The sequence below is a fragment of the Corticium candelabrum genome, chromosome 19 (genome assembly GCF_963422355.1).
Source record: "Corticium candelabrum chromosome 19, ooCorCand1.1, whole genome shotgun sequence".
Taxonomy (NCBI): domain Eukaryota; kingdom Metazoa; phylum Porifera; class Homoscleromorpha; order Homosclerophorida; family Plakinidae; genus Corticium; species Corticium candelabrum.
This window is the reverse complement of record NC_085103.1, coordinates 3759689-3780939: the sequence shown is the minus strand read 5'-3', so window position 1 is coordinate 3780939 and position 21251 is coordinate 3759689. Positions and strand designations below refer to the sequence as shown.

Sequence of the window (21251 nt, the reverse complement as noted above, 5' to 3'; positions counted from 1 at the left end):
GCTTCTCTGTCACTGACTAGGCTGTCAAAAACACAATAAAATGTACAACAAGTAGGGTGGATTTATAATTATACCCACTTCATCAGAACAGACAGAAAATTCACAGACTCTCTAATATTAAATTTATTAGAATAGAAACCCTTGAATGTATTTACTCAGACAGGTACAATACGAGCACGTACCGACTTGGTCACTACAGAGTCTTCATCGAACATGCCAACTCCATTTCCTCGAGGAATAAATCCAGCTGCATAACACCACAGCACAGACTAACCTAACGACAATCTATCTGTTAGCCTAGCCAACTAACTCACCAACACGAGAAGGAATCTGCTGGTAACCTGTAAACGAAGATAAAAGCAGCGCTTGGCAAACCGTACAGTGTACACCAACAATGCTCAAGACGATGACTGCAATTCACATCACAGTCTGACCTTTGCCAAAAGTTGAAGTAATTCCGCTCTCTCCATTGATAATTCGCTTCCATACAAACTTCGTTCCAACACCCAACGGCGTAATCAAGCCTGAACAAAGACACACTCTTACTACGTGCCTGTACATGTACTGCTTCGTTTGGAGTTCCTCACCCAAGCCGGTGATCACAACACGCCTTGCCATTGCGTTCACGAGAATGTCACATGGCTTCCACGTAAACGATGCATATGTATGCTTGATGCCTAGGGATGCTTGATGCATAGGGATGCTTGATGCATAGGAATGCTTGATGCACAGGTATGCTTGATGCACAGGTATGCTTGATGCACAGGTATGCTTGATGCACATGTATGCTTGATGCATACGCTAGGATAAACGGCGCTTTTGACGGCGATCAAATTAGACCATTTGTGATGTCCGGAAACCTAGTGCGCTAACCGGAACTAGAATCCAGGCTATAAAGTTGAATTATTTTAACGCGTAATGACCCATAACATTTAGCTAAACTCCACACCTCTTCTAGAAATTCCTGAATGGATCCAGGCCTAGTTGGTCATCACATTGTAATTTGGTGGAGCAAAACAACATCACTATATCTAGAGGCATTAGTACTACCGTATTTCTTCGATTATAAACGCAGCGACGTATAATTATCTAATGAATATGCTAGGAAATTAACCCTAATACAGATTGAAGTGAGCTTGCTGGTTCCGTAGGTTCTAGACAGATTTACAGTACAGTATTTCCGCGAATAGATAGCGAGTGCCCCATGCTCAAATTGTGCCTTATGCTCAAATAATGCCTTATGCTGAGCCTATACAAAATAGTAATTCCCCACGCTCGATTAGTGCCTTACTGGGGTATAGTATCCCAGTTATATTCATGCGTACAATCAACGTGTAAACGTTTGAAATGAAACGAACACCCAAATAAAACCACTGAGTGACGATGAAGATTCAATGTATGCAACAGACGAGGAATACTACTCAAGTAAAAACGAAAGTAGCCAGGGGTAACTGTAATTAGGTAGTTTGTTTATGTAGTGTGATGATAGGCAAACAAAAACAACGCAACAGTCTCTGTGCTTGCGAAATAATAATGCCCATGCATGCTCGAATTGTACACCAAGTTCAAATAATGCCCATCTTTCGGAACTATAAATATAGTACCCCATGTGCTCCATTCGCGGAAATACAGTAGCTGCTATGGGGCGTGGATAATGATAACAGTGTACCCCCACTTTCGAAAATTCTGTATTCGCGCCTGTGTACTGTACGTCTTACGCACACAAACAAATACTAGAAATACTAACTTGCATTCTGCTACAACTGTTCAGCAGTGACCATTGACTAGCTTGCAGCATGCAATCTATGCGTATGCATGCGACACACTCTAAGTTACTGAAGGCATGCGAGTGTCTGCCACATCGTTTCAGTAAGTCCCATGCTCTTACGCCATTATCTCTAATCCTTGTATAAATTCTTGAATCCAACAGTTCCATCCGACGAAAGTCTCTTCACAGCCATCACGAGTGCCTGCCCAATAGGCAAATACGGATACTCAGTATAGTGTCCGCTAGTGCACTCCAGCAAGTGAGGCCGGAGAAATGCGAAGGTCGATATTGCCCAAGAAGACTTCATCACTAGAGCTGATTTTGTTTTTAGAAACAACTTGTTCTTTGTGGTGGAAAATACGGTCATCTTGCCTGTGAAACTTGTTTGATCGAAGAGAGCCAGGAAAGGCTGGTGAAGACAAAATCCTCGCAGCGATGCTGCCGTCTCAATGCGCTCGTTTGGTTCTCTGGCGCCGCCATTTTGTACGATCTTGGTTTCACCTCGAAATTCGTTGTCCGAATACAAAATCCATAGACCCTTGCTGATTGCGACGTTGCGACTGATTATGTTGTTTATCTCTAGGTATCCGTTGGTGGACGTAAAGTCGGACAATCGTGTTTTGTTTGCGTTGTGTACTACTGCTTTTAGATGGCATGGTGATCTGGCGTTGTCAATGTGCAATTCGGTCTGACTGGAAACATAAGCGTTTCTTGACATTATAATGAACGTGCAAACCTTTATGAATTTGTTGTAAGTTAGTTACCAAGGTGCGTGCGTGCGTGTGTGCGTGCGTGCGTCTGTCTGTCTGTCTGTCTGTCTGTCTGTCTGTCTGTCTGCCTGTCAATACGTATATTTTCAAACATTGAACTATTATACATCGACTGTCTGTCTGTCTGTCTACCTGTCTACCTGTCTGTCTGTCTGTGTGTCTGTCTGTCTGTCTGTCTGTCCGTCCGTCTGTCTGTCCGTCTGTCTGTCTAGCAAAAGTAAGAGAGAAGAAGAAACTAAAGAAATACTCAGGAGAGGTCCTGCATGGTGGTTTATCATCCAAGTGTGTTCCACTAGTCTTTGAACATTTTGGTTTGTGGGGCTCGCACGCACACAAGTTTTTGTCTCATATATCTAGGCAAAGCTACAATACCACTCATGCACATCCTTTTAACAGCGCTCAACGTTTTAAGGCATTCTGGAGAAAGCAATTTTCCATCATTCTTCAGAGATGCAACGCCAGAGTGATTTCGAGGAAGCTGTCGAGATTTTCATGCAGTACAAACGACAGTGACATAATGTTTGACTGCAATGTTGTAGGCCAAGTCCATTAATGTGTTATAATTTGCTTAGTTATGAAGGACTGGTAGATATTTGAAAGTTTCCTGTACATACGTAGAGTTTTGATGATAATAAATGAATCTGTCTGTCTGTCTGTCTGTCTGTCTGTCTGTCTGTCAATACCTATATTTTCAAACATGAACTACGATACAATAGCAATAACAGCTAATTACTTGTGTCAATAAAATGTTCTTAGAGCAATGCATACTAGTAACTACATAAAAGGACATAGATGTCCCTGTCTAAATAATTAAAGAGCAACTTGTGTCTGACTGTCTGTCAACGTTCTTCACTTGACGACTGATCTTCTTTAATAAAACTCTAGCATTACATGATTGTAGAGCAACTGATAAGCATCGCCTCCAATAATTCTTGAACTGGCCTCCGTTTTTCTTGCCAAATTCGTCAACCGATTTCTCAGATGGTTGACGAGGTACTTGTGAGCCTCCCAGCCCCAACACCCAAAGTGTTCCAGTACTAAAGAAATCACTTTTGCGTGTTCTCCTGCTACTAGTATCTTAATTGTCCTTATACTTTTTCTCTTTCAGTTCTTCTCTGGCTTGTGCTGCAAACCCATCTTGCTCTGCTGCTCTTTCAATTATGTCTTGATTCCAAGGGTGAGCCAGCTAGTGAAATATCAAGATCATAGGATGTTCCAATGCAAGCATCAAATACTGAAATGTCTTAACTCGACATGATGAGGGATTGAAAGAGTTCTTAAACAATCAGCCCAGACACCAGTGATAGCGTTGTGTGACCAAACAGGGCCACCTCCTGTTTTGCAAGTAAGGAGGTGAAAACCGTGTTCATCAAGCCTTCGACCACATTCACACTGCTTTAAATGAGACGACAGTGGTATACTACAACCCAACCGCACACGTGTTGCCAAACGGTAATAACCAGAACTAAGTGCAAACTTCGTGGAAGTGGGAATAGCATCCAACCATGCCCCTGCACCCCTCCCATGCAGAGATCTCAGACGAGCCTTATCTCTCGTAGACTCCAATCCTTGTATAAATGTTGAGAGTGTGTGCTTGGTAAGCTCCAAGCTTAGTCTGTCTGTCTGTCTGTCTGTCTGTCTTTCTGCCCGTCTGTCTGTCTGTCTGTCTCTCTGTCTGTCTGTCTGTCTGTCTGTCTGTCTGTTTGTCTGTTTACTTGTCTGTCTGTTTGTCTTGTCTACTTGTTTGTCAATACATATATTTAAAATTTCAACACTATTACATTCTAAATGTCCGGCGACCCTTACGGCCGCTTATTACGTAGGACGATTAATTAACTGTACGCTATAAGCAGTGCAACTGTTCTTGCTAAAAGAAAGCCTACGTAGTTTTCTTGAGAGCACTTGTGCGTTGCATCTCTGGAGGCTAACGGACAGGCAGCGTCTCCAGTATGTCTTGAACTGTCTGTCTGTCTGTTTGTCTGTCTGTCTGTCTGTCTGTCTGTCTGTCTGTCTGTCTGTCTGTCTGTCTGTCTGTTTGTCTGTCAAATACATATATTTTTCAAATCCAAAGAAATTTCCATCAAGAGCTTAAAAGCTAGTCTCTAAGTAAAGTTCCTCTAAATCAACAACAAACACTTAAGGCTACAACAGATAACCCCATGGGAGATCAGAATACATTTAACCACTTAGTTTAAAACAAATTGATATTCGTCAAGGACACTGCAAGCTTTTTGTCCAGCTGAAATTACTGCCATCTTCCTAGAGATCACATTTGCATTGCATTGCTGCAGCTTGATCGAAAATCGCCGTCTCCAGTGTGTCTTGAACTCAGCAATGTTAGATAGTCCATTGTCATCCCTCCACAAAGCAGAGAGGACCCTCAAGTACTCAGACGCTTTCTCCCCCAACGGCCGAAATGTTCGAATACAAGAGGCACGACAGTTGGCGAGTATCCACCGGGTAGTCGTTCCTGGGCGTACTTGTTTTCCTTGATTTTCTCCCTTCTCATTGCCGCGCTTCCCCCAGTTGTAGCTGCACGAGGTAAGATGTATGATGACAATGGGTGAGCTAGTGCCACGTCTAACTCAATGTTAGATCCTGTCTCCGAGTCATAAACTAGAATGTCAGGCCGATTGTTCGAATGTGTGTAGCGGTCCCTAGGCTCACACTTGTGGGGCAGATGAACTGAACTCAGGCACTCAGACCATACTGACATCATCAAATCGTGGGTCCACACAGGGCCGCCACCGTTCTTGCATTTTAGGAGGTGGAATCCATCTGCGTCAGGGCCCTTTATATCTAAAGTTCGACCACAATCGCACTTGTGGATCCACTCAGGAAAGGAGACAGGAATCCCTAACCTCATTGAAGCTGCCGAAATAAAATTATTGAGTGATAGCGCAAACTTCTTCGAGGAAGGTACAGCACTGAGCCAAGCCCCAGCTCCCTTTCCCTGCAGATACAGCAGACGTGCAGCGTTTTTTTTTAGATGAACTGTCAATCAAAGCATTAACTGTAATCTGGTTGTTACCATCTGTCAATCTGTGTTGGAGTTTCTTTGTGTTAGATACAACCTCTGACAGATTATTGTCATCATCCAATAGTTAATCCAGTTGATAACCAATGCTTCTCTTCTCCTTGCAATTTGATAAAAGAGTCCCGACATGATATGCCAGGGAAGTGAACCGGTTCGGTAACTCCTGCAGGGAATGACCCCAGCTGGATAAAAAGGCAAAACGGGAGACAGTTTGCAACAGTGTCATTCCGAACCCACCAAGACGTATGGGGAGTGTTGCTTGCTCCCATTGTCTAGCTGTTAAATCTCTGGTACCGATCAAAGTTGTAAAGCACTTTTTAGTCAGTCGATCATGAATAGTGGCAGCAGGTTGCAAGCTATCGGGGCAAACTCCTCTAGCCAAATGTTTGAGTCGGTTTGCATGGCAATGTCTCAGAAGAAGCATTGCTCCCTGAGGCTCTTTCAAGTCAGGTAACTGCTGGCAAAACACATTGCCAGAGTTTGCGACGTCAATACAGACATTTGAGATGAAGTCATGGCTGCCAATAGGAATCCCAAGAATTGTAGTTCCTGTGTCGGAAATAGCGATATCTGTTGACAAGAAATCTGGTATTGCTGAAGGCAATGGGCAGTACAGCTCACACTTCTTGTCTTGAATTTGAAGTCCGACATTGCCAAACTCTTGCTTTAGGGATGCAAAAGCGTCGAGCACATTGACTGATGATCCAACCAGGAACACATCATCCAGATAAGCAAGGACAACAATGTCTTGGAACTTGCATTGTATGGTAGCCAGAATGTTGTGAATACCCAATAAGAAAAGCACTGGCCCAAGGGGGTCCCCTTGATGGATGCCTTTCTCAGACGACAGCACCATTAAGACATCATCCATTAGGTAAACTAAAGGATTGGACTCAGAATACATTTCCATTACGTGGTTTGTAATCTCAGAAAAAGATGACAAAACTTGTGACATCACTTGGCCTCTGTGAATGGAATTAAAAGCGTTTTTTGCGTCAGTCTTTAACACTACCCAGTCTTTGTTTTCCTCCAGCAGCAAAAGGACATGATGGACAAGGAGGTCTACGCCTCCCTTGGTTGCTACCCCATGTTGAATTGGTGACAAATACTCAGAGAGTTGGTCTTTCAGCTGTAAGCAGATGGACTTGGCAGTAATCCGCCTCAGGACTTCGCCAATTGCAATGGGCCTCACATCACCATTGGGCTTGGGTAGGGCTACTAAGTAGGCAGACAACAGCAATGTTGAGATTGATTTTGGAATTTCTCCTGATGCGATGCAGGAGCACACAGTATGCAGATATCGGGCAATAGACCTTTTCACAGGGCGTGGCACTATCGACGTCATCGCCTACCGCGCGTCGATCTGGTTCGCTTTTGATGCATTGGCGTTTGGTAACCGCGTGAGTCTAGAGCCAAAGCAACAAATTTTCTTTTCGAACTTTAACCTGTGCGTATAGCGATGCATCGAATCAGGTGAGGCCTTATTAGGACTCGGCTCTTGTGTGTTTTGCATTGATGAACAACCTCTTTCTGATCTCTTTCGTGACTCTACCGCGTCATTTTGAGTGATGATTTAACATTGAGACTTGACAGACGTCAAATGCGGGTACAAACGTGCGTACGTAATATAAGATGCGTGTTCTGTGTGGTACGCACTTACCAAATGGTTTGGTTTGTACCTCCTGAATACTTCCTAGAACGTGCGGTGTTTAGGGAATGAAAGGACCTTATGTAGCAAGTAGATAATGTTCTGTTAATTAATACAATTAATTAATGTTGTAGTAATATAACTGAGTATTACTATTAAAAATGGTGTACACAATGAAAATGAAATTGAACAGCAAGTGGTAGTGTATCCTGGAGCATTACACACAAAAGTACAGAATGATAACAAGAGCCAATATATATTGACCTTTACAAACTAAAATTGATATCAATGACACTAATTACTACTAATTTACTGTACAAAAATTAAATCTAGGAAGCTGGTTGACATGTAATATGGTATGAAGGTGTAATTGCAATGCACACTGACTCGTGGCAACATTCTCTATACAAGAGGTGGATGCAAATTTGTTAGATATGAACAAACAGTAAATACCTTATATAAAAGATCTATGCTTGAACTACGTGTTATTTATACATTGCAAAATGCTATGGTTCGTTATCCGTCTGATCACTCCTCTATGTTGATTCTAAGAGAAGCCACTTGTCGGCATTTAATGAATGACTTGCTCCTCAGTAAACAGACCTCTTCCTTTTAGAAAAGGAGGTAGCACAAGAGATGCCCAACGTCCATGAGAATATCAGCAATAACAAACCCTTTGTTTGCCATGACTTGATCTCCAGGCACAAATTTATTGAGAAACCAGACTGCTTGGTAAGTCCCTGTCTGTTATGGCACCAGTAAATAGTCGTGACACAAGCATAACATGACCACATGGCGATATTGCAACCAATGCTTTCACAGTGTGATGGTGTTTGTATCTGCAGAAGGAAGCTGATCGCAAACCTCTATCTGAATGACGTTCTGTAAATAGTTCTGTTGCATTAATGATGCAGGTGTTTTTTTTACGAAAGTCTGTCTAAATGACTGTGGTAGACTTCGATGTAGAGTATCCCTTGGCAACCACCAGTCAACGTCATTCAAATGGCAATAAAGTTTATCCATGTGACAAAAATTTCCATGTGAAATTTCAAATATTTCCCCTCTGCAGATACATTGGTACATCCAGGAACACAGCAAATAACCATGATGCCACGGCAACTACACACTCCAAAAGGTAAAACACAGTACAGCAACACTGAGTGACTGGTTCATTTATATGACAGCCACGTACAGCTGAGGACATTATATCAAGATGAAATATTAATTAATCAAGCATTCTCTTCTTACCTCTCAGTACCACCAGACTTGTCTAAAGACTTCCTCTTCACGTCAGTCATTCCCTAAACGCCGCACTTTCTAGGAAGTATTCAGGAGGTAAAAACCAAACTATTTGGTAAGTGCGTACCACACAGAACACGCATAATAGATTACGTACGCACGTTTGTACCCGCATTTGACGTCTGTCAAGTCTCAGTGTTAAATCATCACTCAAAATGACGCGGTAGAGTCACGAAAGAGATCAGAAAGAGGTAGTTCATCACTGCAAAACACGCAAAACACACAAGAGCCGAGTTCTAATGAGGCCTCACCTGATTCGATGCATCGCTATACGCATCGGTTAAAGTTCGGAAAGAAAAGTTGTTGATTTGGCTCTAGACTCACGCGGTTAACAAACTCCAATGCATCAAAAGCGAACCAGATCGGCGCGCTATAGCCGATGACGCTATTAGTGCCACGCCCTGTGAAAAGGTCTAATGCTTGCGCGCGCGCGCGCGCGCGCGTGTGTGTGTGTGTGTGTGTGTGTGTGTGTGCGTGTGTGTGTGTGTGTGTGTGTGTGTGTGTGTGCGTGTGTGCTCGTGCATGCGTGCGTTTGCGCGTGCGCGCGCTCTCTTTCTACTTGCTGTTTATCTATTTAACTATATTTTCGTTAATTAATGATTGTCTCTCCTTACATCTATGGGTTTGTTTTCTATGTGTCTGTTTGCTAGTCTGCTTGTCAGTCTGTTTGTATATCCATGTATGTCCCGTCGATAGGACGATTTTTCTTTGTGCATGTCTCTGTCATATATATGGTAGTTTGTCTTTCTGTTTTTATGTTTATCTACCAAATAATTTTATATTTCTAAGTATGTACTGTACGTATGCGTCTCTAAGTGTATTTACACGTGTATACACGTGCACTTACCTAACAGGAGAAATGTCGACTTCAATGACGGTTTTGTTACTCAGCGGTGGCAATCCGCAGTCTTTCGCCTCGATCATGACGTAATACTTGCTCCTGTAAAAATAATGCACAGCACGAGCATCAGTCAAGATCATATCACTTCCTTTAGAACCAAAAACTCTGTCGTAAGGAGGCAACGGCTTCAACTTTACAATATTGTTTGGCATAATTAATTATATTGTTAATAATAGCTTAATTAATTAAATGTAAAATGAGTTTACGTGTTCTATTTTCTAAATTAATTTTTAAATTTTTGTATAAATACAATACAAAGTATTAATTAAGTTTGACTTTATTCTTAATCTTTTATTGCACATTTTTACTTGCATCTCCGTCCGTAACGAAAACGGACGCGACAACAGAGCCAGTGGTGGCATCTTCTCTGATCGATGTCTTATATCCGGACTTGAAATCAACGTTATGAAACTGTGGAATATTGTCATTCACATCAGTCACACGGATGACAAACTTTCTCCTTGAAGACAGACTACAATCTCGCATAATTAGCTAAAACATAAACACTCAATGTCTACAACAATTTCTGGTACAGAATGATTGCATTTTAGTTGGTAAAATACTGTAGTACCCGGATGTTGACTGAAAGAATTTCTCCATCTTTTTCACGATCGAGCGGCCTCGTCGATTTTAGCAGCAAACGCGATTGATTAGAGAAAGTAATCACGTCAGAAGCTGTAATGAAGTCCCCAAACAACAACACAAAACAATTTACTAGACAGCTAGATGACACATTGACCAGTAGATAAAAACAAGACTCGTAAACACAACTTACGAAAAGCATGTGCTTCGAGTGAGAAGATTTTTGACGAGGATCTCAAGACTGAGTCTGTAACAATGTGAGATATCCCTGACTTAGAAATGAGTCGAATCTGTAGATATAAATAAATTAATACAAAAAATTACAAATTACAATTGCAATTATAATGAATCTAAGCAAAGACCGAACAGATAAGCAACCTGTACTGGTAGACTGAATGCCTGTCCGTCGTCCACCTCTATTACTTGTCGTTTCTTGGGACTCTTGAAAACGAGGCGGGCGTTTTTCTCGTTGCAAAGTTTTGTAAAGAAAGGATCTGTGACGATCGCATTCTTCAAGTTATCACTCGATTGAAAAGACAAGGTCTCTGTTGTAGACAGAACGGAGTGCCAGAGAAGCAAGACAAAACAGATTGAAAAGGGAAATGTTGACATGATGGCTGTATTCAAAAATATGATCAATCCTGCGATATCGGGTAATTATTAGATGGTCGTTCATGTGACTTGACTGCAGTTAAACAAAGGGTATTGTCTAAACGCCTGACAAAGGGGGAGGAGCTGGCTACGAGAAAACTATACTCTAAAGGTGCATGCTTGCCACCTTCACACACTAACACTTGGTAATAGCATGTTACCATGGAAGCAGTTTTATATTTTCTTCAGGACTCCTAGTATTTAACATTTTGACACACCGATTGGACATTTAATTAATATTAGTATGTATATTAATTAATGAACACACTCCTTGTACGACAACCCTCACCAGACTGTATACTTAACGTACTCTAGAAGACTCCGTCCATAAATCTCACGAACCACTTTCTGGTAGACTTGACGAAAACCTCGATGACTGCGTGGACACGTAAACGTATACAAAGACAAGATTGCAAACGAGAAACTGAAACTTAAAACGAGAAACCAGAACTTTAAAACGAGGAGACCGGAATCTAAAACAAGAAAAGTAAACTTATAAATTGAAAGCCGGAACCTAGTTAGAGAAAAGCACTGAAATGGAAACCAGAATGGGGTACGGTACCACTCGGTAGGCACCAGAGCTGAGCATGCAATTCACGCATTCTAGTCTGGTACACGCGCTTCCTGTTTGAAGGTTTGTAACTTGAGTCGGTGTATGGCTCTGAACCGTACAGTACGCCTTTCGGGTACCGTCTACCGCGTACGGTACCGTCACATCCGTCTGCGGTACCACAGCGAGTGGGAATCCGAGCATCAGCACGGCGCACGCGCAAACAGAGTTGCATTTACTTTCCAATCTGCCCTCCAATGAATAGTGAAAAAGCAGCTCTCTACGCTAAGAATTCACGAGCTCAGTTTTTTTGGAACACTGCTTTTCTGTCAGAAATTGCGTGGAACCGTTCTCACAATACAAAGGTTGTGGACATCGGATGTGGCACTGGAGAGAGTACGAAAAATCTACTGGCAACCAGAGACGAAGTAGAAAGCGTTTTGGCGTTTGACATTTCCAGCAACATGATAGACTATGCAAACGAGCACAACAGTCATGAAAAAATCGTTTACAAAGTCGGAAATATTGAAGACATCGATCTGGTTACTAAACTGGAGGGTCAAGCTGCTGTGTGCAAGCGTGGATCGTTTGATCGAGTGGTATCTCTCAACGTGCTGCACTGGGTGAAAGATCAGACGGTGGCACTGAAGAATATTGTCTCATTTCTACGACCTGGAGGAGACTGTTTGTTAGTATTTGGGTCTAAGCCTTCTCCTGCTTTCCTACACGCTAAAACAGAGATTCTAAAGAGTGAAGCCTGGAAGGACATGATTCATGATGACGTCAACTGGAGACATGGAAGGAATTCGAAATGGTTGAAGTATAGTGAATGGCGGCTGCCCGATCCAGCCGATGGTTATCGACGTCTGTGTGAAAAGGAAAGACTAGTTGTTACAAAATCAGAGGTGCGGGAGGTGAAGTACACTTTTGTGAGTGTTGAGGAGTGTAAGGGTGTATTGCAGTACCTGTTGCCTCACGTACAACAGATTCCTAAGGAATTGGTACCGAAATTTATGGATGATGTGTATGACTTATTCCAGTCGGTGTGTATGAAAGATACGAATGGCCAATGTATGTGGCACGCCCACTTTCTGTTTGTAACTGCTACCCTGCCATAGATTTTTATTTTTATACGTTTGTTTGTCTTGATTTACTGCATAGGCATTTTGTACTGCATTTTTTATATCAGGTTTGCATATTCCTTTTTTGTGGTTGAATGCTGTATACACTGCTGTACAACATCTGGATCTACTATCCAATTGCATGATCCACTATCAAAAGTTCTATAGGGACGCCACTTCCTGCACTCACATGTGCTTGACATTCACTGTCCCTATTGTGGGGAAAGGCTTGCGTGTAAGTGAGTGCTGTGATTGTGTTTATCCCCGTGCCACCTTATCATCTGTAGATTGCAGCACCCACTCAAATATGGTACACTCTTGTATTAAATTAAATCTTGTGTTTTTCTTTCTTTTGCTTTCATGTCTAATACATCAATCTTTCTTTTCTTTGTGCTCTTGTGGCACTCTGCATGCACCTGGACTGCGGTGCGATATGAAAATATATTACTTAGATTATTATATACAGTACGTGGGTGTGTCTACATTTGCATCAGTGTGTAATTGAATTAATCGTATCTATACACTATTACAGTCTTTTGTATGTAGAAATTTTTAAATTTTAGATATATGAGTGTTACTTTGCGCAAACACAAGGGATAACTGGGCTTGTATACATATAATAATTGGTTATTATATATTAATTAATTACCTATCATGATTATCGTTTTAAATTATCTATATTGTTGCTTATCAGCTAACATTAGGAAATCCTGTCAATAAACAAAAGACCTCTATCACAAGAGACACATGCAGACATTAATTAGTTAATTAAGGTTATAATAATTAGTTAAGAATTAAAATAATTCAACTTAATAGCCTGGATTCTAGTTCCGGTTAGCGCACTAGGTTTCCGGACATCACAAATGGTCTAATTTGATCGCCGTCAAAAGCGCCGTTTATCCTAGCGTATGCATCAAGCATACCTGTGCATCAAGCATACCTGTGCATCAAGCATACCTGTGCATCAAGCATACCTGTGCATCAAGCATTCCTATGCATCAAGCATCCCTATGCATCAAGCATCCCTAGGCATCAAGCATACATATGCATCGTTCACGTAGAAGCCATGTGACATTCTCGTGAACGCAATGGCAAGGCGTGTTGTGATCACCGGCTTGGGTGAGGAACTCAAAACGAAGCAGTACATGTACAGGCACGTAGTAAGAGTGTGTCTTTGTTCAGGCTTGATTACGCCGTTGGGTGTTGGAACGAAGTTTGTATGGAAGCGAATTATCAATGGAGAGAGCGGAATTACTTCAACTTTTGGCAAAGGTCAGACTGTGATGTGAATTGCAGTCATCGTCTTGAGCATTGTTGGTGTACACTGTACGGTTTGCCAAGCGCTGCTTTTATCTTCGTTTACAGGTTACCAGCAGATTCCTTCTCGTGTTGGTGAGTTAGTTGGCTAGGCTAACAGATAGATTGTCGTTAGGTTAGTCTGTGCTGTGGTGTTATGCAGCTGGATTTATTCCTCGAGGAAATGGAGTTGGCATGTTCGATGAAGACGCTGTAGTGACCAAGTCGGTACGTGCTCGTATTGTACCTGTCTGAGTAAATACATTCAAGGGTTTCTATTCTAATAAATTTGATATTAGAGAGTCTGTGAATTTTCTGTCTGTTCTGATGAAGTGGGTATAGTATACATGGAGCTGCAGTGTGTTGTGGGTCTGTGCCCCTTTTAATCATTCCAATTTTTGCATTTCAATGCTGTTAAAAATTGCAAATATCTCAAATGTTCTAATGTACATTTGATTTTTACAAACCATAAAGCAAAAAATTGCAATTTTGGTTGAGTAGTGATTCTATTATTTGATAAGGACATTGTTCAACTGTTGGAAATGTATCTTATTGTCAATTGTTAGATTTTAATGTTTACATAAATTGGAAATTGCAACAATGGCAGTGGTACCATTTGATCATTCTAATTTTTGTAACCTAATCTTGCTCAACATCAAGGCCAACATATAGAGTGAGAAAATGTGCTGCAGCCGCCGTTGCCTTAGCCTGAACTGTTTGCTGTAGGTGTTAATTGTATTAATAAGTTTGATAAGCAATCCCCAATGTGGTATAGCGAGCATGCGCTTTAGGTGTGACTGCGGTTTGTGTACGTGTTATATTAGTCTAGCGATAACTAGCGTTGAGTGCACTTGTGCAGTAGAGTATGTGTCGTTCACTGTAGCAGAATAGATTCTGGTATAACCGGTCCACTGAGTCGGTATACGCGATATACTTAGCCTAGACTACAGCGGAGTAGTATTACCGCTGGTGAGCTATACAACACCCAATAATTGCACATGTTGTTTCCAAGGTAGTCTATCAAGGTACAGAACACTCACCGTTATTGTCAGTTACATCTAGCCTTTTTCATTTAGATAGGCAATTGTTTGTTTCGTAAATTCATAAATTGGTCTACCATAAAGCTGCTTGGTCATCAACAGTGTGTCTGAAGATGTCCTATAGGACAACTTTATTAATACAGTTAGCACCTACAGCCACTTATAGTGTGAAACAGTTCAGGCAACTGCAGGGGCAGCAAAGTTTCTCACTTCATATGTTGGCCAAGATGTTGAGCAAAATGTTAGGTTACAAAATTAGAATGATCAAATGGTGCCATTGCCACTGTTGCAATTTTCAATTTGTGTAAACATTAATATCTAACAATTGACAATAACATTTCCAACAGTTGAACAATATCCTTATATCAAACAATAGAATCACTACTCAACCAAAATTGCAAATTTTTGCTTTATGGTTTGTAAAAAATCAAATGTACATGAGACATTTTTTTGCAATATTTAACAGCATTAAATTCAAAAATTGGAATGATCAAAAGGCACAGACCGTTGCGACATCTCTTGTACGTATATTGTATGATATCATGCTAATCTAATTTTGTAAATACTACCAGTGTATAATGTTTTAAATTGTTAATGTATTCAAAGTTAAGGGATCTTGCTTGAGTGTTTGTTTTAGTTGTTTAGGGAAGAGAGGTATATTGACATAAACTAGTTAGACTACTTGACTCGCTTGTTAGTGAGTGTGCATACTGTCCGATATGCACATGTCGATTTAATGCACTGTATTCTAAGCGATGGATTTTCTAAAAGGATGGCCATGTTGCAAGTCAAAATAACAGGAGGAATGGTGCTGGAAATCTACTTCGAAGTCTATACTCTGTGTGTAGATTTGGCTGTAAATCATTACCGTATGATTACAATAAAAGTATGTGGTTGGCATGGTTGTTGATTATTATGTTACTCCTTATCTCTAGTTTGTGTCTGGTTACCACATTTTCATCTATAATAAATGAGTCATCATCGAATTAAATGAAGCTGCCAACTAGACATTTGCTTCGACTCATCGAGAGTAGTCTCGGTTTCAAAGAGCATTTTAGTTACAATCAGTTGTTTGTTTGGGCTGTGAATTATGACTAGAAATTACTTGTTGACATGTGGTAATGTGATGTTAGTAGCTTGTGCATATATGTACCTGTGATTTACGCATTTCTTTGTTTGTAGCAAAAGCGTAATATTGCTCAGCATACTGTGTTGGGGATCGCAGCTGCAGAGCTGGCTTTACGTGAATCTGGCTACAGTAAGGATGTACTGGAGAAACTCTCAGATGAAGAGAGAGAGAGAATGGTACATTACATCCATAATGCATGATAACAAATAAACAAATCTATTTACTTTACTGTAGACTAGTAGAGCTTATATCACTTCTACAAAGTTCTGCTGTGATCTTGACTGCCAAGGAGTGTAACAAAACATCATAAGCCATTGTGAGGGCTTGCTGGGAGAAGACAATAGACCAATAGAGTTATGACACAATTAAGTTTGTTAGACAACAGCACAAGCTCAGTAATAGAAACAATGACAGATTGTGTTGAGATGCGATAAGTCTTTAAATGCTTGATTGTGAAGGTGCTTTTCACAATGTGAATTATCTATGTAGCTTTGGTAGGTATTGGGTTGAGCATGCTTTGGGAATATATGTGGTCTTACTGATTTAAATAAGTCAAAAAAGGGATGGGCTGGCTATGCCAGACTATTTTAAGTTAATAAAATTTTAGAGGCAAATATGTATGCCGTTCCCTTTGATTGTTCTGCTGAGAATTTCTATTGTTAATACTTACTTGTGTCAGCAATAGCTTGACATAGCTGTTGCTAATTTTTGTAAAGCATATTGCTGCATTGGTTTCTGTTTATCAGTGAATGGAGTTTGCAGTTTGAGAAAACTGTGTGACTTTTTAGTCTTGTTCTTCTCAACAAAGAGTTGTTTACAAATATTTTGATCTTTTTATCACTTTGTGTTTATTGACTACACACACACACACACACACACACACACACACACACACACACACACACACACACACACACACACACACACCACACACACACACACACACACACACACACACACACACACACACACACACACACACACACACACACACACACACACACACGGTCAGTAGAGACATGCTTATGAAGGTACTGCACATTCATATATTACGTACTTTCTTACGTATATAGACATCACAGGCCAAGTACTAGGACACCAAATTACAAAAATTAGTTTTCGTGCAAATTTGCATACACAAGAGACATCACACATTTGTTGATGCCAGAGCAGATTTCTTTCAATTATTTATTTGGGTGACACACACACACACACACACACACACACACACACACACACACACACACACACACACACACACACACACACACACACACACACACACACACACATACAAGTATTTCACTGATAGTGTTTTTAGAATTAAATATCATTAAAACTGTTTTTGTAATTAGCAAATTATTATCCAAAATTTTAATCGGATTTTGCTGTTTGTTTGTAGGGAGTTTGTCTTGGAGTCGGAATGCCTGACTTTGATGGCATTGCCGAGACTTGGTGGGCATTCCAAAATGAGGTGTGTACATTTAGAGCATTGTGTGTGGACAACTAGCCGACGTCTTTGCTTGCAGGGCTACCGTAAAGTCAGTCCTTACTTCGTTCCCAAAATGCTGACCAACTTGGTTGCGGGAAATATTAGTATTCGATTCGGCCTGCAGGTTAATGTATGCCGCCATATGATTTGCCCTTGCTGTAATGGTTGCTGTTATGTCAGGGACCGAATCATTCGGTATCAACTGCTTGCTCGACTGGCTCTCATTCGGTAGGCGACGCTTTCAGAATGATTCGAAATGGGGATGCTGATCTTATGCTAGCTGGTGGGACGGATGCTCAGGTAACACCACTGTCGATGGCTGCTTTTGCAAGGTTTTCTTGTGCCAACAAAATATTGATGTGTAGCATAACAGATCGTCAATTTGCAATTTGTCTCATAGGGCAAAAGCTTTGAGCACGAAGTTTAATGATACGCCAGAAATGGCTTCGAGACCTTTTGATCGAGAAAGAGACGGATTTGTTATTGCTGAAGGAGCCGCTGTCCTCATTCTTGAGGTAAATATTTTTTGTTGGTGTGTGTGTGTGTGTGTGTGTGTGTGTGTGTGTGTGTGTGTGTGTGTGTGTGTGTGTGTGTGTGTGTGTGTGTGTGTGTGTGTGTGTGTGTGTGTGTGTGTGTGTGTGTGTGTGTGTGTGTGTGTGTGTGTGTGTGTGTGTGTGTGTGTGTGTGTGTGTGTGTGTGTGTGTGTGTGTGTGTGTGTGTGTGTGTGTGTGTGTGTGTGTGTGTGTGTGTGTGACTATTCAGTGTACGATAAATCGGTTGTTTGGGCACCTGGGACAATCAAAAATATGTCCGGGCAACTGAAACAGGAAACTAGGGTTGCACAGCGATAACCCTGGTATTTTTGTTAACCCAAGGACTAACCAAACTGAAGTCATGCACATTACGTGGTCTACCTGTTCATCTTCAGCACTTGAAGCCAATCCTTCCAGTTCCATATTAACCACTTTCTCCCTGTAGTACCAAACACCACGTACCTCAAAACGACAACTACTCATTGCAGAAGAAACTTTGAAATTGCAAGTGAACATGATTTATCAGACGATGATCAGTCAGCTTCAAGTGATGTCAGTGAAGTAGTTAGAAGACCAAGTGCACCACAAAAGAAGGCAGTGAAGGTCTCTGGAGTCTCAATGAGACCAAGACTTTGAAAGGAACACATAGCAAAGACTATTTCATTTAGTTTATGGGCAACCAGAGTAGTGACCGGGCAACTAAAACTTTAAGGTATGGTTTCTCGGGGACTACTCAGAGATGACAGGATTTGTCGTACACTGCTATTATTGCGGGTGTTTAGGTTCAATACCACGTATTCTTAGTACGTTGGATGGTCTTTATAGTTTCTTGCTTCAAGGCCTACATATCAGAATACTGTGTTATGGTTACGGTGATAGAGTGAAAATATTGACTGTTTAGACTGATGTTTAGCCCCATCTATTCTTGGATTAGAAAAGTTGTGCACTCACTTGTTTAATTAATTGACGTTACTTGTGCTAAGAGCACGAGTTTAGCACATTGTCATTGTCTTATTGAAAAATGTGGGTTTGGTAGAGTGGACATTGTCAGCTTGCACAGAATGATTGTGCAAGTGTATAAGTATGGGTTATTGTATGATTAGTTGTACTACATGTGGCTTTTACACAAGGTGGGGTTATCGCTCGAGGCAAAGTCGGAGGTGGATATAACCTCACTTTGAGTGCTGGCAAAGCTGTGTAGGACAGTAATCATATGATAAGTAATTTATACTATAGTCATGTGATGTGATATCATAAGTGAGAGTGTGATATTAACCGGAAGTAACTTATTGCACACTTGCTGTACAATGCATCGTATACACCATCTAAATGCACGCTCGTGACTGTTCATGCATCACGTGACTATAGCATAACTTATTAAGTGTATTTTAATTAATTAAATGACTCATATTTTCTTGGGTTTCCACTTTTAGTGGGATTCTAATACGTGCACAGGATGCATGCTTCCTGCTTGGGTGGCCAACAGTATATAGTCACACTGGTGTTGCTTTATGATTGCATTGAGCAAATACAGGTGTATGTTTGAATGTGCTTAGTGAAGAAGTGATGTCGAATACGATGGATTGTTAGGACGAGAATGTACTAATTGCTTTGTGTAATGTGAAGGAGTATGAAAGAGCAAAACAGCGAGGTGTTGATATATATGGTGAAATGTTGGGCTATGGAATGTCAGGTAAGATATGATGTGTGGTGTGTATGCATGTGTCTATCTGTCTGTTTGTCTGTCTGTCTGTCTGTCTGTCTGTCTGTCTGTCTGTCTGTCTGTCTGTCTGTCTGTCTGTCTGTCTGTCTGTCTGTCTCTCTGCCTCTCTGTCTCTCTGTGTCTGTGTGTGTGTGTGTGTGTGTGTGTGTGTGTGTGTGTGTGTGTGTGTGTGTGTGTGTGTGTGTGTGTGTGTGTGTGTGTGTGTGTGTGTGTACACATTTGTGTTTACATTATGTGAAAGAGTAAGATTTATAGGTTTAGTCACCTTTTGAGTAGTTTTTCTATGTGTATTTGTTTAGTCCTTGTTTGTTTTTCACGGATATTTTGTACCATTCTGTGTAGTCATTGACACTATTTGCATGATTTACTTTATATGAACAGGAGACGCCAGCCACATTACTGCTCCAAGTGAAGATGGCAGAGGAGCATTCAATGCCATGACTGCAGCATTAAGAGACGCACAGCAGAGTCTGGAAAATGTTTGTTATATTAACGCACATGCGACGTCAACCCCACTGGGTAAGATCTCTGAGCTACCAACAGTTTCATGTTTAATCATAGAATTTCTGTTTAGGTGATGCAGTAGAGAATCGAGCCATTGTGCGGCTCTTTGGATCAAACAATGGTCTAGCAGTTTCCTCAACAAAAGGTGCTACAGGTCATCTCCTCGGAGCAGCAGGAAGCCTGGAGGCAGCCATTACAGCTCTATCACTTCACACAGTACGGATGTGCTTTCGTGTTACTCATTGAGTGACTAATATGAATGTTTCGTACAGAGAGAATTGCCACCCACGATCAATCTTCACAATCTGGATCCAGCTGCCGACTTTCCTTTGAACTATGTGCCAAACGAAGCTCAGCAGTTGGCATCAGAAAGAATGCCGGTTGCTCTGAGCAACTCATTTGGATTTGGAGGTACTAATGCTTGCCTTTGCATGAGAGCCATGTAGGACATGAATATGCGCAGCTCTAATAAATGATCTAGTTGCACGGCTCTGACAATAGATTGTGCAGCAATGAATTCTGTATCTCTAAATGTATGTTATAATAATAATAGTTGCAGTGTGAAGAGCATTATTTGTACTTGCAATCTGAAGCATTCCAGGGGACATGCGGGCATCAACATAGTGCTTAATATCAATGACCAGCATTATTATATCTATTGCCTTAATTAAAACAGTTATGACAATTAATGTCAACCTAGGATATCCGTGCAAAGTATCAGCCGAAGACAGTTGATGTGTGCATGAGTGATGTTATTCTAACGGAGAGCATTTGTTGGGTTGCCTTTATGTATCCTCCATTTCTTTGTCTAATTGTGTCTTTGTTGTGGCAAATCAATGTACGAAGGCAGATCTTTATAGAAAATGTATCTTTAATCCAGTTAGTGGTGAGACTCGCATCGAAAAGAGTACAAGCTCTTGTCTTTGCTAAACTTACCAAAGAGGCTGGTAGTATTTTCCGTTTTTCTGATGCCTTGGTTTGAGTGTCTCCAAACGAACTTCTTATTTTGACTTATTATGACTTATTATTTTATCAAGGAATGGTATTGTACTGACTTGCCATCTGAATTCAGCTGCCGACTGTCCTTAAACAATGCGCTAAACAAAGCTCAGCAGCTGGAGCAGTGTCGTAAGAATGAAATGTGCTAGCGTGCGTTAATGGGGTGTGGTCTAGCGTGCGTTACATTATTATGAGAATCAATAAAGAT

General features: G+C 41.0%; 3 protein-coding genes and 1 long non-coding RNA gene across 5 annotated transcripts; 2 read left to right on the top strand and 2 right to left on the bottom strand.

Annotated features, from left to right (window-relative positions):
- Nucleotides 1–182: 182 nt before the first annotated feature.
- LOC134194906 (uncharacterized) lies at nucleotides 183–655 on the bottom strand. Its single transcript, XR_009972261.1, has 4 exons — nucleotides 588–655; nucleotides 435–524; nucleotides 315–341; nucleotides 183–247 (listed from the first exon to the last, which is right to left on the bottom strand). It is a non-coding gene; the product is annotated as an uncharacterized LOC134194906 (long non-coding RNA).
- Nucleotides 656–9714: 9059 nt separating this feature from the next.
- On the bottom strand, nucleotides 9715–10617 carry LOC134194606 (protocadherin 18-like). The gene is made up of 4 exons (XM_062663549.1): nucleotides 10384–10617; nucleotides 10199–10295; nucleotides 9995–10098; nucleotides 9715–9915 (listed from the first exon to the last, which is right to left on the bottom strand). Exons 1-4 carry the CDS (start codon nucleotides 10615–10617, stop codon nucleotides 9715–9717), a joined length of 636 nt encoding a protein of 211 aa, XP_062519533.1.
- An 800-nt stretch (nucleotides 10618–11417) lies between these two features.
- Nucleotides 11418–12448, top strand: LOC134195036 (juvenile hormone acid O-methyltransferase-like). Its single transcript, XM_062664036.1, has one exon. It carries the CDS (start codon nucleotides 11464–11466, stop codon nucleotides 12322–12324), a length of 861 nt encoding a protein of 286 aa, XP_062520020.1. The 5' UTR covers nucleotides 11418–11463; the 3' UTR covers nucleotides 12325–12448.
- An 882-nt stretch (nucleotides 12449–13330) lies between these two features.
- LOC134194512 (3-oxoacyl-[acyl-carrier-protein] synthase, mitochondrial-like) lies at nucleotides 13331–20614 on the top strand. Of its 2 annotated transcripts, XM_062663451.1 has the most exons (13): nucleotides 13331–13446; nucleotides 13510–13599; nucleotides 13693–13719; nucleotides 13787–13851; nucleotides 15846–15968; nucleotides 17195–17266; nucleotides 17322–17408; nucleotides 17465–17616; nucleotides 17685–17799; nucleotides 19444–19510; nucleotides 19922–20059; nucleotides 20115–20260; nucleotides 20317–20614. In XM_062663451.1, the coding sequence occupies exons 1-13, from the start codon at nucleotides 13416–13418 to the stop codon at nucleotides 20488–20490; spliced, it is 1287 nt and encodes a 428-aa protein (XP_062519435.1). In that variant the 5' UTR covers nucleotides 13331–13415; the 3' UTR covers nucleotides 20491–20614. The 2 variants fall into 2 exon arrangements, with proteins under 2 accessions (XP_062519435.1, XP_062519436.1); XM_062663452.1 differs by lacking the exons at nucleotides 13331–13446; nucleotides 13693–13719 and having other exon boundaries at nucleotides 13576–13692; nucleotides 13760–13851.
- Nucleotides 20615–21251: the final 637 nt, after the last annotated feature.